Here is a 17619-nt window from a genome sequence, read left to right on the forward strand (position 1 = left end):
AAGAGTCCATGATATAAGATCATAGCATGAGCACATGTAACAAAGAAATATCACACAAATAACTTTGTCACTAGCACACCTATGGGCATATAGAATTGAGTTCGTTCTCAAAATTTAATGTGCTGATTTTAATAGAAAACTTTGCCATTTTCTATTAATTGTGATGAGGAATCTAAAAATGTAATGAGGGTCCATTTAAATGTAAAAAATACAAGTCCGTGGCTTTGTTATCAATGTACAGAGGTATTAAAGTGACAACGTCTATGCTCTCCGTCCAATGTGACAGCACACCTAATGGAATTTAGACCTAGGAGTCAAAAATAAAATCAGCATTGTGTGCACCTAACAAAAAATAGGCACAAAAAATGAACAAAACACAAGAATAAAGCAATTGATGATGATTGCTTTGTTCTTGGATTGCATCTCCATGTCAATAAGTGCAAGGATCATCTCTCTGTAACTGGCCAGCAAGGTTTGTAACTCTTGTGGCCAGAAGATACAAGGAATGCTTCTCCCATGACCGGCAGGTACAAGGATCACCTCTTCTACGCCCAACAGGTAAAGGGTTTGCTTCTTTCTTTCTGGCTCTGCCTCAATTCTATTATGATACAACAAAGTTGCACGATTTCCTAGTAATAATAATATAAATAAATTGCAGGTAAGCAGCATGTATCCGGTGAGAACCTCACAGGTTGTCAGATAGGTTTTATAAAAAGTAAAGCAGAATGCCTCAAAATGTAGCCAAATTATTTTTAAAGTGGCCCAAAAGGTAGTAGGTTGTCTAAATCTAGTAGCCTATAACCCCATAAATATCTCAATCTGCTACTCATAGCTCAATCTTGCAATCCTAAAATCTAGCCATATTTTAGGAGATAACAGGAAAAAAAAAAAGTATTCCATGGGTAAGGTGACATCCAAAAATGTTGTTACTGTAAAAGCAAAGCCATGTTGACCAGATTAGAGTTGTGCTTTGTCTATTGTTCTCTTACAGTATGGAGACACTACAATCTAAACAAATGAGTTAACTTGTGCATATCAGTTCAGATAGAATTTTCACTTCAAATTTCAAAGTAGCTGTATTTCAAATTAACGAAATTCCTGAACATGTAACCTCTATATCCCTAGCCAGGACAATAGTACAGTTACAAACTAACAGGATTTTGAACTATCTGAGTTCAAATTAACAAGGATTTCTTGTATAATTACATCATTATCTATAACACTTGTATTATCTATAAGTTAAAACGAAATAAAAGTTTTGTAAAACTTCATTATTACCAAAAAATAAAAAAAAATTAATCTCCCTATTGGTTATAAGTATCGGTATAAATAATTAAAATAAAACAAACAGAATTTATATAGCAATACCTTGTTTCTTTTAAAGCAGCTATTACAGTTCTGGCATCACAAGGATCATTTTTTGTTTTCTCTTTATCTGGCAATGAGTATATAAATTTCCATCTAGAAATAATAAACAGTTTTATAAATTATAAATTATTTAATCAAAATAGTAATAACAATATATCAAACATTTTACTTATTTTACTCTTAATTTGCATTGATACCAATAAAATTTAACTTTTATTATTAATTATTTAAACTACCATAAGTCTTTGAATATTCTAAATGAAATTGATAAAGTTTTTTTTAGAAATTTGGATGATAAGTTCTAATTAATAAATGATAAAGATGGTCCTGCAAATTGAATTTTATATGCTTACCATGCCTAAAGATTCACATAGCATCAGAAATTCTTTAGTTAATCTTCCTAACGTGTTTCAGCCTCGTTTTTTAGACAAATTTAAGCCCTCCTTAGATGAACAGACATACATTAATCTGTTCATCCTAACAGAAATATTTTACTTAACTTTTACTTCATCTTAACAGTATCAGTATCAGAAATATTTTATTTAACTTTTTATAACATATAAAAAGTTAAGTAAAATATTTCTGATACTGTTGTCAATATTCAGGCATGATAAAAATATAAGAATCCAAACTACAGAATCTTCTTTACTGTTTGCTAATTCAAAGTAATACAGTGGAATCTCAATATAACAACCATGTAATAAACTTTTAGAGTTTCCCCAACCCAACCTCCACAGGAACCCGTAACAAAATTTTTCAGTTCTACAAAACGTATTTATAACAAATTTTCATATTTATTATCTATTGTCCAGTTTAATGTTCTTTACTGTCCATTCCAAGGTAATAAAATTTCTGCAATTTTCACTCTACTATAACAATTTCATTACTTCTTTCCTTCTACTCTATTGCCTTCCAATTAGTAAATAACAATATCCAATAAAGACTTCAATGAGTAAAATGAGATATAAGTAACATATATAACATTTTTTTGTTTTGTATGTGGACCTCAATTTAGATATTTAACTTACTTGATAATAATGCATATACATTTTCATTACATTTTTTGGGGCTCTCAAGTCATTATGAGATTCCACTGCAGTTTCCTAACAATAATTTATTATAAAATATTAAAACCGGTTAAAGATACCCTGAAGATGATCTATGGAGTAGATCGAAAATGTTCATTTTCTTAATAAACTCCCTCGGCAACGAATAAGATGTTAGTTACTTGATTAAAAATACTCTTTTGGTAAAAGACAATATGATCTAGGTCGTCAATCATAAAAAAAAGCACAGAAGAGAAGAGAAAGAAAGAAAATCATACATTTTTTTCCTTCAATAAAAAAACATATTTACAATTAACACAATAAATGTTATTAATCAAATACCAATCTCTAGCCAATTTATTTAATATATTAATTAATTAATAACTAACTATATTACAGCCTGATAAGAATCTAGCTGTATCTTTTGATAAAAAAAAAACTCACATTTATGACATTTCATACTCATTACAAAGTATGACAATAACATTCAAAAAAGCAATACATCAGCAACATAATATCACAGTAACAATACAGCAAATCATACTCTTATACTATATATTTACTAATGAGTACTAGTTATAGTTGCTTTTCCATTAAATGGAAAAATTCTCTCATATGTTCTTTTATATGAATCACTTAAATCATGTTGTCTCATAACTGGAAAGTTTTAACAGATTTCTTCCTTTTTTTTCTTCTAAAAACTCGAATGGCATCAATCTAATTTAATATTATAAGCTAATGATAATATTTCAATCTGTCTGGAACTAGTAACAAAATTTAAAATTTGAAAATACATTGAAAAGACTGATTTTATAGTCACTTTATCTAAAGTTACAAAATTTTTGAATCAGCATTTTTATTTTGAATTATTTTTTATTTGAATTTTGAAATACACTTTTAAAAATACACTTCTCTGTTCTAACATATGTTACATTCTATGTTTTGAATTTTATTCTCCTTTCTGCATTTTTTAACACCTATGTAAGATTACCTGAGAATGACTGTTACATATGGTTGAAAGCATATACAGTAGTCTTATCTCATTTTGCTGACTGAAATCTTAAACTATTAGTTTCAATCTGTTAAGTTACAGCTCATTTCACAAATTTTGAGATCTTTGCAAGATTGTAAAATTGTGTAGTAGCACAACCAGTCTATTTACTCTATTTACTGGTATTAATATTAACACCAGTCTATTTATTTAGTGAAGGGATAAGATTGTTTGACAAATCTTTGACAAGGTCACTGTGTATTACCAGGGGGCGGATGGCCGAGCAGTTAAGGTGGCAGCCCACTGCTCTGGTGACCTGGGATCGAATTCAGACGAGCCGAGAAATCCCCAGGAATTTTTCGGGGGTCCATTCTGATATGTCGGGCCCCGTCCCTCACCACCTGGTTGCCCCATTGTGGGCCTGGCTGAATCCATAATGGGCCTGTTAAAAGAGGCCCTCTTAGTGCCCACAGGACAGAGAGAGTTAAAAAAATTAAAAAAACTGTGTATTACCAAAAAAGGCTCCTAAAAACTTCCAGAGCCCCAAACAAGTACCATACATAACCTGACCAAAATTCAACATCAAGTGGAAAAGAAAGAACATAAATCAGATAATTTAACCTTTCAGCTGTGGGATAGTCAGGTATGGTGCTATCCCTTAGTAGTGGAGAATATACCTGGGAAATTTTTAAAGTATTTTTTCATGCGATTTTTCTCATTACTGTTTCGAAAAAAGATTTTGTAAACAGTTATGTCTAGTAAAGAAAAGTCTTTTTTATTGTTACATAATTCATTTTTTATGTGAATTTTTTTCACGATAGTTTTGGCTAGTTTTGGCGATACCCCCAAAAGAATTTAGCGAATATATACGTCCCTCACCCTGCCACACGATCGCCCTCAACGTATATATACATCCCTCACTGCTGAGTGGTTAAATTACTACATCATAAAATTTTTCTAATAAATATATTAATTTACCAGATAAATTATAATTTGAATTAGAAAAAAAAGTATCATTATCAAAATTTACTTCTTTACTGAACTAATTTATTTATTCATAATTATAGTGAAATTTAGGTAAATCTACAGGATATTCACATTTTAAATGGCCAAAAAACATTTTTGAAATTTTTCCATTAGTAATTTTTGATTTATTTGATTATATGGACAAATAAATATGTAAAATACTACTTATATAACTTATATAAAGTTAGTATTTTACATATTTATCAATATAAAATCATAAAATAAAAATAAATTTTTAGAATTCATAATTATTCTATCAAAGTACAATAAAAATATATATAATGATATGAAGATAAACTCCAATAACAGCAATTATAGAATATTTAGAAAAAAAAAATTAGATTAAACACTATAATAATAAAATCTAACATTACAGAGATACATGTAAAAAATTTCATTATTTAAACAGAGATTATTTTTTAGGATTAATATCTTTGGCTGATTGCCAAAAAGGCAGTTTCTAAATAAATCAATATACATTTCCATTAGCATAGGAAGAAAAAAATCATATGCCTGTAAATTTATAACATTACTTCATGCCCTATGCACTCAGAGAAACTAATATGACATAAGTGCAAGTCAAAGAACATTAATAGTTTGTCTGTAATAGTCATACACTTTTAAAAATAAAATATTTATGAACAAAATTATTTTTGTAAATGAATAAATTTTACATGTAGTTGATATGTATTACATTTGTAATTTTATTATTTAATTTTTTACTTTTATTTTTTATTTACATTAGAAAATCAGCATCGACAATTAATACTGAACAGTGGAAATTTTTGTATTGAGTGTTCAAGATAATTTGGATAGTACAGTGTTTCTCAACCTATGGTATGCAGACAACCGGGAATGTGCTGGTGTGAATCCATGAGTTCTCGGGAAAAAAAGCAAATTATATTGTGGAGTAGAAAATATTCACCTTTATAAAAATACCTATTAAAAAGCAGTTCAAATTAAAAAATATAAAATAATTTATATTAAAATTTTTAAAGTAAAGACATTTTTAAAACATACATAAAAATAATAATTTAATCTACTCCAGGGAATCTGTGAAGTTTTCTTTTATTAAAAGGATCTGTCAGAAAGTGAAGTTTAAGAAACACCAGGATAATGAATGACCATAAAATCATTTTACTAAAACACAATTTTTCTAACAATCCACTCTATCTGGATATGCTGGATAATTTTCTCATTTGCAGAAGAATACATGCTCTTTCAGCAAGACAATACACCATTCCATTACCGTATGTCCAGAATTTCCTCAATAAACATTTCTCATATTAATGGATAGGCTGAGTAAGGCCAATAACACAGTCACCTCATTTCCCAGATTTGATATCTTTTGATTTTTCTTCTGGGGTTTAATTAAAAATCTAGTATTTTTTATATCCTTGCCTGCAAATATCACAGAGTGCAGAAGTCAGATTACTGTCACAGTTACTGAAGTGACAACAGATAAGGTTTCAGTTTAGCAAAACATCTAATTCAAATTGGGTATCTGCCATATCACCAATGGCACATCATATCAAAATGACTACTTAAGGTAAAACTGTGCTTTGCTATTAATTAATACTTCAACTGATTCTTTAAGTCTTCTGATTAAAATTCTATATGCTTTTCAAAGTTGTAAAGCCTTTAAATCACTCTATACATTAAAACCATTTATTTAAAAAATTGACTGAAAGTTACTTATATAGGAAAAATGTAAATAATATACAAGTGCCATTCGCTGACTCTTTGTTGCTATAGTTAGAGACTAACTCTGTATGCAACTTTTTAAAATTAACATGAATATATCTAGTGAACATTAACTTTTATACATATAATAATATATTCTTATAATGTGAAAAAACAATAAATAAGTTATTTTAAATTACAGTAAGACCCCGCTTAATATTGCCTTGCTTAACACTGATTCAATATAACGCGATCTGCTTGATGCCTAAAAAATGCTCAAAATTTACACTGATTCAAATTAATGCAGTATTTCATTGATTCATATATAATACGATTATTCCCAAACACGAACCAATCAGCAAAAGGTGGCAATTTGTCGTAGCACTGAACTTCCCTTAAATCTATGTTTGTTTTGTGCAATTTTGGAAAAAATATATCATCATGGATGCCATAGGAAATATCGACTTTGCTTTGCAAGAATTAACTGATAAATGCATGAACGGAGTGTGGAAGAAGTTATGGCTGGAGGTATCCAAGAATTCTCATTGAGAAGAGCCTATCACTGTATTGTTAGGTTGACAAAATTGTCAACTTACTTGATACAGGAGATGTAGATAAACAAGATATTGGGGAGTTACTGCAGGTTTCTGGTGAGAGCCTTACCAATGACAACTTCAAGAATTGGCAGAACAAGGAATTCATGTAGAACTGGAAAATAGAGATTCTGAAGACAAATCCAAAAAATTTCTCTACAGTTTTCCTTAGTAAAAGTTTGGTAATGGTAACAGAAATCATTAATCAATTGTAGCGAATGATCCAGATTTTGATAGGATGCCAAAGCAAAACAAGGAATTTTGGATGCAATCTTCTGCTACCAACATTTGCTTAAGGAAAGAAAAAGAAAGCGACCAATGAAACTACACAACTTTATCACAAAAGACAACAATTTCAGAAGAGCCAGGACCTTCGTCACAAAAATTTTTTGTTATTTAACGTATATTATTATGCAAATATTTATATAAAAATAACTTAAAATTATAGTAAAATTGCTTATTTTTTGATCGCATGTTCCCCTATCCCTATTTACTCTATGTTAAAATGGTCTCATTTAACGCTGTTTCGCTTAGCGCTTTGTCATCTAGGAATGCATCCCCGCATTAAGCGGGGTCTTACTGTATTTTAAAATTTGAATGTATAAATTGTAATCACACTACATAACTGCACAGCACACCAGGCTGAATATAAAATAAAACTCACATCAACCATTACCCAGTGTAAATTACGATTAACACAAATTATCTGCAACTTTTACATTTTTATTTTAAAATATATTCTAAGTAAAACTTTTAAAACCAATATTAAATTATTACTCTTTTACAAACTGCAATTGTACAAATACCCACTCTAAACACCATTTAATGCAATAATATTTCTTTATTCTAATGTTTTCAATCATTTAAGACACAATCAAAAATGTTAGAATAAAGAAATATCACTATTTTAAATGCTTTTTAGAGTGAGTATTAATATTAAATTATTTACGTTAATTATAAAATGCAATACTAAGGACAGTGTTGCAAAATACTGGGGACAGGCACCTGAAGGGGATCGGATTAATTCCCTACTACAGACAACTTACAAGTGACATATTAAAGTCTCAAATGTATGTTGCCAATGTGTTTGGCCTGGTGCTATATTTGTGACATTTTGGTTCCGTTACAACATCACCTGATACATGACAGAGTGGCCAAACTTTAAACAGGAGAAATCATAAATTTTGAATGGTTCACCTAATAAAGAAATACAGTGTAAGTAAAATTTAAAACAGAATAAATCAAATTCAACAATAATTGTCAAATTTATTTTTTTCTGTTTGTAATTATTATGACGACAAAAATTACCACACCACTTAGAAGTGATGTTGTGCAATAGTCAGTCAATAAAACTATCATAGAATGCACATTTTTAGTTAGTACAATGATACAATGACTAAATGTTATAGTTTGTTTTAATGTACTTAAACTTTGCTCGCTAGGAAAAGTTTGTTATGAAGAACTCTCTACCAAAATCTTTGGGTCAACTCACCCACTGGCTACAAAATTGAGCTTCAAGTAATCTGTATGCTTTTGTGTGTTTAAGAGTTAAAAATTGGGTTAAGACAAGGTGTCACCACATTCATCTTTGACTACAAACTATGATCCTCTAAGTCATCTTCATACAGATCAACTCCACTATACATTACAATTTTACTTTTGTACCAGTCAGTAAGAGTTGTTAAATAATGTAGTAAAAAACTCAAGCAACATATTTAACTTTCCCAGCAACATTAAAACTGCATGTGGTACCATATGTTATGATATTTTATTTAAAAAAGCTTTTTATATTTTTAATTATTATAAAATAGCAAAAAGCTTAATTTTGAGGGTAGGGAGAGTTTTATAAAAAATTGTAAATGTTAATAATGAGTAAAATCATTATTAGGTCCAAACCTACCAAAGATATGACCCATAACCACACTCAACATTTACCACCAAAATTTAATAGCATTGATCCTCTAACATACAAACCTCCATGCAAAATTTCAGAAATTTTTGATACAAGTCAGGAGATTATTAAGCTTCAAATAGGTTGAACAAAATCGTGTCCCCCAAAACATCCATACATACAGTAAAACCCTCCAAAATTTTTTACATTTCTTTATGTTTCAAGGTGTCCCGAGTCCAAAAATGTAAAACTGTTCACATACTTTCCATCTCTTATATATAACAATCGAGATAGTAAAATGCTTCTTTTGCCATTTACACACAATAAACATTTAGATGCAAGCCAAACTACATACACCTCCACAAACAGCATGACACAGATATGGAACAGGAGGTGGAGCAATGACAATTTGGTCATGTGAGATGACATTCATGAAAGTTTTATATACAGGGTGGATTTAGGGAGATGTGCAGGGCACAGCTGCACTCCATTCTGAGGGATAGAAGTCATTGCCCTCCTTACTTGATTGATAACATAATCCAAATCTGGGAATTTTAAAGTAAGGAGAAAAACAAATTCTTTTATGTGGAACCCACTTATAGATCTGTAATCCTCTGCATCAAGGAACACCATGATCCACTTTGTAAATATCCTAGTAACCGAATGGTGTTGCCTCAATGGGTCTTATAGAAGACTGTCACCATACATTGAGACAAATCTGTAATACTCAAAACCTGGTCCAATGTAAATACTATCAGAATAGTATGTGTAGAACAGTGTTTTATTCAACATTTCAGAAAAGTATCTGAAGATCATTAATTCACATGATTTGATCAATCTAGACAACAGATGGGTGGGTAGGGCACCCCTGACTCACAGTATTGGGTGAGTATAGTTAATAGCTGTTAAATTCTAAACTTTTTTTTTCTTTTTTTATTTTATTACTTAATTGCTAATTAATTATCTGGATAAAGTAATTAATGATATCATGTAAAACAATACTGTATTTCATTCTTTAATCATACTTTTTTTGTTAAGTGATTTAACAAACTTGTTGCCAAGTGATGCAAGTTTGTGTCATATGATATTTGTTACAATGTACCAATGATGTGATTTTGTGTCATCTAAACACTGGAATTTTTTTTAAATTGTACGTGTTATTTTTTGGATGTTATGTATTACTACCTAGAAGTATGAGAAACATTTTCAACATTAATTCTATTGCTTAGTTTCCAGTGAAATATTTAATTATAATAGTTTTTTGGCTGCAATTTGAAAAAATTGTAAACTTACAAATTCCCACTGTTGCCATCTGTCCGTCTTTCCTTAATCATGAGAATGGAGTTAGATATATGAAAGCCAAGATCAGATATGGAAGGATTAGGGGCAGGAGACTCCAATTAACTATATATGAACTTCTGGTTTGCACCAGAAGTCATGTTATTTCAATTCAAAAATTTCCCCGGAAAGGTGTTAGATGACCAGCATGACTCTTGCTAATGGAAAAGTATGATGTACAGGAGCAAGACACTACTAATTTAAGGTGAAAGCATATATTTTAAATTAAAAAATTATTTAAAATATTATTAAAAGTTGAAGCCTGGCATTGTAACATCATCACAATAAATAACTGCTTGTTCCATTATTTGTCCTTGGGAAGGTGCCAATAACTGAATTTTGCTTCATCATATACAATTCTGTGAAGACTGCTTGAAATGGAAAAAAACTTTTAATTCTTAGTTTGTGTAAAACAGTGATATATTTTTTATGAGAAAAATAAATCAGCATATTTAGCTATAAATCAGCATATTTATATTTTGCCTTATAATGGGTGGCAATGAATGTGTTAAATTTAAACTATGATTTCAATCATGACTAATAATTTTCTGTCATTCAATCACAGATTCTATGGGCTATATGCATGATTGATAAAGTTGTTTTTTTTTTATAACTTTAAGAAGAGTGATTTCATCTAAAGGTATAAAATAAGTAATATCATACAAATTCTCAATTGAGTTGGTTATTTTGTACAAAAAAAGGGTACAGAAGAAAAATTTTTTAAAAATATAAAAACAAATTCTACTGATGAAACTTCAACTAAAGGCAAAATGCACTTGGAGAATGTCTTAAAAATTTAAATAAATTTATTTATTGTGAATATTTAAAAGTCATAGTGTTTTGTTCTCAAAGTTAATAAAGATTGAATGTTTTAACTCGGAAGAAATTTTTTATATTTTTAAAAAATTTTTCTTCTATAGCCTTTAGGTATAAAATCATGTTAAAACAGAATTCCAAAACAATTTTCATGAGAAATATATTAATCATGATTATTACTCGGCAATGTAACATTCAGCATAAATAATAAAGACAGAATTCATTATATCCTTATGAAAAATATATAGTAATTGATTAATTAACATTCAAATAAAATAAGAAACTGAATAGTAGCATTGGATAATAATCGAACCTTTAATACACAATGCAAAATCTATTATACAGCTTCAGTTATCTTCATCCTTAAAATCCATATAAAAAGAATATTCTCACTTAAATGTGACTTCATTTAGTGCTGGTTCACTATATACTATTTATAATATGCTGTATAGAATAGCAGCTTCCAACTTATTTTTATCGCAGAACCCTTTTCACCATACTAAAAAATTTGGAACCCTGGCAATTTTTAATGATTATAGATAAAACAGCAAATAGAAACACCAAAAACAATTTATTGAAAATGCAAAATAAAAAAAAAACAAGAAGAAACAAGCAAGTATTTTTAGTGTGACATTGTCACAATGCCAGGCTGCAATTTTTAATCATATTTTTAATTTATTTAATTTAAATATATGCTCTCCAGCTCAAATTAGTAGTGGCTTATCCCTGTACTGTACATCATATTTATCCTTTAACAATAGAGTTGGGTCAGTCATCTATCTGACATCTTTGAAGGAAATATTTTTGAATTGAAACAACATGACTTCCAGTTTGCATTGGAAGTTCGTATATAGTTATTTGGGCCTCCTGTCCCTATGGTTTCCATATCTATTCTCGGATTTCATCAAACTCTGTTCTCGAGATTAAGGAAAGCAGACGGATGACAGTGGGAATTTATAGATCTTCAATTTTTTCAAGTTGCAGCAAAACAACAAAAGATTAATAATGGAAAGCTACTATTATTACTTAATTCAAATTGGTCATTAATATAAGGGGTTAAACTTCTTTTCTTTCAATATTTTAAACAACGCTATGCCTGAATTTGTATCTTTGTTTATATTCACCCTTTCAGTCTCCTTGTAACTAGAAACATTAAGTACTTGCTTCAAAACTCATCTCTCAGCCAACACTCCAAGGTTTTTTAATTTAGGATATAAACAATACTAAAACCACTATAAATTTATACAATTCCCACTACATTTTTATATGAAAAATACTTAAAATATCACAAAACAATTGCAGTGCAAAACTCTAATGAACTTTGACTGATATTCATGCTTGTATGCTATACCATTGTGCTTCAACACATTAGAGATGATGGGACATTAATTAATATTTCATTTAATATATTTTCTCAATCTGGTTAATTAATTTAATTAATATATCTACAGTCTGTGTAGCTATATAGATCTTTTACTTTTATGCAGAATAATAATATAAAAGCACATTTTTATCCTTATCCAAATCTCTGGCATACCTTTCATTAATCAGTCTAATTATCTAGATAATTGTACAAAAGAACTTTCCCCATTTTTCATACAGTATGAATGTTCTTGTTTGTATATCATGCCATTTTTCTTTTACCTCAAATTTGCATTTTTTTTTTACAGTTACACTGATTTTTATTTCCATTTCCTTCTTCAATAAGTACAAAACACTTCTCTGTATTTCTTCAGATACATTACTCCATAACATCCTTCATTCAGGGACCAAAAAATAATTTTTTTTTGAGTCTATATTTCTATCTTGCATAGTAAAATCTCATTCTTGTCACATCTATATTTTTGTATTTTATGTATTCTACTTTCATTCTCTTTTCTTCTTACTTTTTAGCAAGCCTTAGGATAAACGTTTTCTACCTTCTATTCACTTTTTCATAAAATTTTCCAACTATCTCAAACTTTAATTAATATTTTCATTGAATCTTTCTTAACTATCTATTTTCATCATTAACTATTGTACTCTATACAAAGAGTATACAGTCATCCCTTAGTTATCGCGGTTAATAGGAACCAGAACCGGCCGCGACAAGTGAAAAACTGCAAAGTAGTGTCACCCTCTCATTTTTAACGCAATCGTTGCGGGCAGCTTTGGATAGAGCCGAATCATCGCGAGCAGCTTTGGATAGAGCTGGGGTGGCTGCAGAAGATGGTGTAGAGGCAGCAGAAAGAAGAAGTTTCTGCAGAACGTTTTCGGCACACAAGGAACATCATGATGAGGAGCTGTGACTGTTGTTTTTTCTTCTGAGCAAAGATGCCCTTGTACAATGCCATTACACCATCAATACGGTTACTGAATTCTACGTCTCTGACCATGTTGTCGTCGATTTCTTGGGCCCTTTGTTGCAGAGCTCTTGCAGGTTTTCCAAGGTAAGGCCATGTTCTTCAGCTTAGTTGTCGTCACCGTCGTCAGATACCTCCTCTTCTTCCTCACTCGCCGATCTTGTCATTTCGACGAGTTCCTCGTCGGTTAAGGGGTTCGAGTGGCACTCGATCAGTGTGTTCACTTCTTCCATCGTCATGTCGAAGAACCCTTCATTGGCTACCAACCGAGCCAGCTTCACAGCCTTATCTACAGCAAAGTGGTGAACTTCGTCAGGCGTAAATCCCTCGTAGTCATGGGTGACGTTTTTTGGCCACAATTTCCTCCAACTTGCAATCAGTGTCTGCTCTTTCATCTCATTAAGAGCATTCTGAATGTTGACAAGGCACATTGCAATGTTGTATCCCTGCCAATAGTTCTTCAGGCTGAAGACCATGTTGTCTTCGTCGATGGAGGAGATGAGGCCCTCCATCGTGGACCTCGTGTAGAGGGCCTTGAAGGCCCGAATGACCCCCTGATCTATGGGTTGTATAAGGGAAGTGATGTTGGGGGGCAGGAACTCCACTCGGACCCTGTCATAATGGAGACTGGTTGCATGTCCTCCTGCACAGTCCATGAAGAGGACGACCTTAAAGGGAAGCCCCTTTTCAGCGAGATACAGCTTCACCTGCAGGATAAAGCAGTTTACGAACCAGTCGAGTGTGAGGGCTTTTGTTATCCATGCCTTTTTGTTGTGCATCCAGTAGACGAGCAGCAAGGCTTTGTTTTTGTTTTTCAAAGTCCAAGGATTCAAGGACTTGTAAATTAAGCCGGGCTTCAGCCTAAAGCCCACAGCATTCCCACACATGAGGAGAGTCACTTGATCTTTGTGGGCCTTGAACCCTGTGCTTCTTCAATTCGTCCTTGTAAAGGAACGTCCGGGATGGCATCCTCTTCCAGAAGAGGCCAGTCTCATCCATGTTAAAGACCTGCTCCGGGAGATAACCACCCTCGTCAATTATCTTAGGAAACTTTTCCTCAATGTAATGAAGAGCTGCCTCTTGGTCTGCCAAGGAAACCTCCCTATACAAAGGAATGCTGCAAAGGCCAAATCTCCTCTTGAATTTCTCGAACCAGCCCTTGCTGGCAACAAAATCACGTTTTTCTTGTGGGGTAGGATCACTCGAGGCACTGGTTCTAGGCTGAGGTTCATTTTGTCGTCGTCTCGTCACCTTCGTTCAACTCTCCTTCAGGAACGAGTCTATCATACAGGGCTTTGGCTTTAGTCCGAATCATATTGGTATCGAGACTAACCTTCTTTTCCCGACAGTCCGATATCCACACTGATAAGGCATTCTCCATGTTCACAATTCGCTTATTACAAGAAGTCAAAACTCGCTTAGTGTCCTTGGAGAACGATATCGAGGCAGTTTTATGGACATTCACTTCATCCTTTTTTATGTAGCAAACCGTCAATTCGTTCAATCCGTAATGGCGTGCAACAGACACATAGCTATGGCCTGCCTTAAACATGTCCAATAAATTAACTTTCTCATTCAATGTCATCATTTTTCTCTTCTTCTTGGGTTCACTAGAGGATTTAAAGGATGGAGGACGTTTAGGAGCCATTTTCAAGGGCGTCACAAGCACTATTTTGAACAAAAAGACACAAGAGAACAACAAAAATTAGCACACGAGACTAAGCATCACTCAAACATTGATTTAAATGAGCGCGATCATCTTAGCTGGGTATGAGAGCGAAGGTGGATGAAACATCTAGGCCAATCAGCTTGCGAGATTCCTGAGTCGGGAGGTATATCAAATGGCGGGTTGCTAGCCAGCCAATCAGAGACGTGGATTTTGAATTGTGTGGACACTCTCTGCCTTCTGCTAGCGTGCGAGCAACTTTTGCGCCATAATTTCTCAATTTTGAGTTTTTGATGAATATTTTTGAACAATCCCTGATATACTGAAGCCGCAATAAATGAAACGCGAAGTAGCAAGGGATTACTGTAATGGTTAAATGGCTGATTATGACTGATTATAACCAAATTATATACTTTTTCTTTAGACTCAACTACCACTTTTCTATCCATTTCATTTATACTATTAATCATTTGTTTCCAAATTTCATTTCTATTTAATATCCAGGTACAGTTATAATTGTTATTATTCCTATAGTTTTATGAGTCCTCTCGTGTTGCCCCTCTTTCTATCAAAGGTAAGATACCCTGATAGAGAGGTTCATTCAATCCCTTTCATAAATCCTGTCCTCCTCATTCCTAAGGATATTGAAAATAGTTTCCACCATTTTTCCTGTTTCTTCTCCTATCATTCTCCGAGGATTCTTATTATTCCATTTGACAAAATGGACTAGAACAAGATTCTCTGCATTCCCTACCTCCTTTTTACTGTTTCAAGATGAAGTTAAGAAAACCGAACAGACTGCTTTTGTATGTCAGTACCTCTTGTTGTAAATTTTAGCTATCAAATTTTGTATTTTTTTTATTAATATAAATTCAACAAAAATTATATGTAAAAGTAATCCAATTTACAATTAACTTTGAATTGGATATAATACAAACTAACAACACAGAAACTAAAATCCAGCAAAACTCACTTTATTGAAATAAAACAAATATTTTTGACATTTATAAAATGTCAAAAATGTTCTTTATAAGCCTTCCTCAGGTACGTTAGTAGCATGCTCTAAAATAGAATGCTGACAAGTGCCAAATACTGGAGAATTAGTGACAGACCTGAGGAAGGCCTATACATAGAGTCAAAAACATTTGTCAGCAATAATAATTCTGCTGGAAAAGTACTGAAAGATATAATTATTTGGTTTATAAACTCACTCCCAGCTGTGATACTTTTAAATTCTTCTGAAGAAACATTCTAATTTAAAATATTAAATGAAACATATTCTACTAATATTATTTACCTTGAAAAAGATGGTTTAAAATTATCTGGAGGTGCTATTTTAACTGTGATCTGATTGGACATCATGGAAGTGTTGTAATTTTTTAAAACTGGAAGTGATTCTTTACTAAGTTGAACAATTGGAAACTGTCCGATCAATGAATAACGCTCTTGATGAGTTGGATATCTTCTTCTTGCAGTTAATGTCATCCTCAATGCATTTTCTAATGCTGGCGCTTTATATCTAACAAAAAACATTGTTTAAATTAATATTTTTATTACATTTCAAATTATTTATTAATACTTAATTTATTTTAAAGATATAAAAACTTTTAATATCAAACAAGTTTTAATATATTTTAAAATATGTATGATTTTTACAATGAAAATGTTGCTTGTCTGTTACTGACGAGAGGATAGCATGATGGGGGTTACCCATTTTGATCAAAGTTGTTGAGGATATAGTGCATCCCCAAAAACTAACATGTGCCAAGCAGTAGGATGCAACACTCAAAATTAAATGAGAAAATTAAGGTTGAAAATTGCATAATTATTTAAAACCTTTAGAATTTCCACTGCTTTCACTTTGGCCAGTGACTCAGTGGTGCATGAAGGGTTCATAATCAGATGGTTTATGTGTTTCAAATCTTATCAGTAGGAAGAATTTTTTTTTTTCTAAAACTATAAGATTTAGTTTATTTTTGGTATTTTTAAATCTATTATATTGTCAGAGAGAAAAATTGATTTATTTTTAGAAAACTACAAGTGTACACCATAAACAGGGTAAAAAAACAATAAAATCACCTCTTTCAAGTGATAAATCAGCATCAAAATCAATTAAGAAATGCTAAAATGCTACCTAACAACACAGCAGAGCATTGATTATCTGAATCAACTGGGGACTGGGGTTGTTCGGAAAATCAATTTTTCGGATAACTGATTATTTACAAAAAAAAAATACATTATTAATATGGTATATTAGTATATCTCATGTAATTAGTATATCCCAATAATAGTATATTAATATATCCTATGTTGAAATTTTTCTCCATTGCATGTCGCTTCGCGTTGAATTTTCGTCCATGTTAAGCCAAATGGAAATTTTTATAATAATCATCATGGCTATTGTATCATTAAAAATTATTTCTTTATTTTGTACAAACAATATAAATATATTGAAAAATATAAAAACAAAAAAAAATTATACTTTAGAAGTTAATCTAGTATCAAAACCATTCAATTCAGCACAACACAGTCTGACTGAAATGCTTTCGGTTAACCCATGTTTCAGTTGATCAGTGTTCGGATAATCGATGCTCTACTGTATTTAAAACAACACATTTTCATATATGTTAATTAATAATACTATAATTTTTACTTTGTTTTTGATATTTTTTCAATTAAAATATAATTTTGTTTATATTTTAAATTGTTTTGTCGAAACTTAAGTATTTTCGTCAACTGTCAGTCTTGATTTAAAATTGCCAGCCAAATCAACTCGATACCGAGTGAGTGGCAACCTAACGTCATCCTATCTCTTCTAAAATGAAACAGTTATTACCGACCGAGTGCAATCTCTCATCT

The 17619-nt window shown here is 31.4% G+C and overlaps 1 protein-coding gene across 2 annotated transcripts in view; it reads right to left on the reverse strand.

Annotated features, from left to right (window-relative positions):
• Nucleotides 1–17619, reverse strand: part of LOC136990456 (nuclear envelope pore membrane protein POM 121-like) — a 48200-nt gene that overhangs the window by 21265 nt on the left and 9316 nt on the right. For both annotated transcript variants that reach the window (XM_067288842.1, XM_067288841.1), the window contains exons 2-3: nucleotides 16058–16279; nucleotides 1369–1461 (exon numbers count right to left, since the gene is read on the reverse strand). In XM_067288842.1, coding sequence (XP_067144943.1) covers nucleotides 1369–1461; nucleotides 16058–16279 — 315 coding nt within the window. The remainder of the gene's footprint in view (nucleotides 1–1368; nucleotides 1462–16057; nucleotides 16280–17619) is intronic.

This window comes from Centruroides vittatus, unplaced genomic scaffold (genome assembly GCF_030686945.1).
Source record: "Centruroides vittatus isolate TY-2023 unplaced genomic scaffold, ASM3068694v2 scaffold_932, whole genome shotgun sequence".
Classification (NCBI taxonomy): Eukaryota; Metazoa; Arthropoda; class Arachnida; order Scorpiones; family Buthidae; genus Centruroides; species Centruroides vittatus.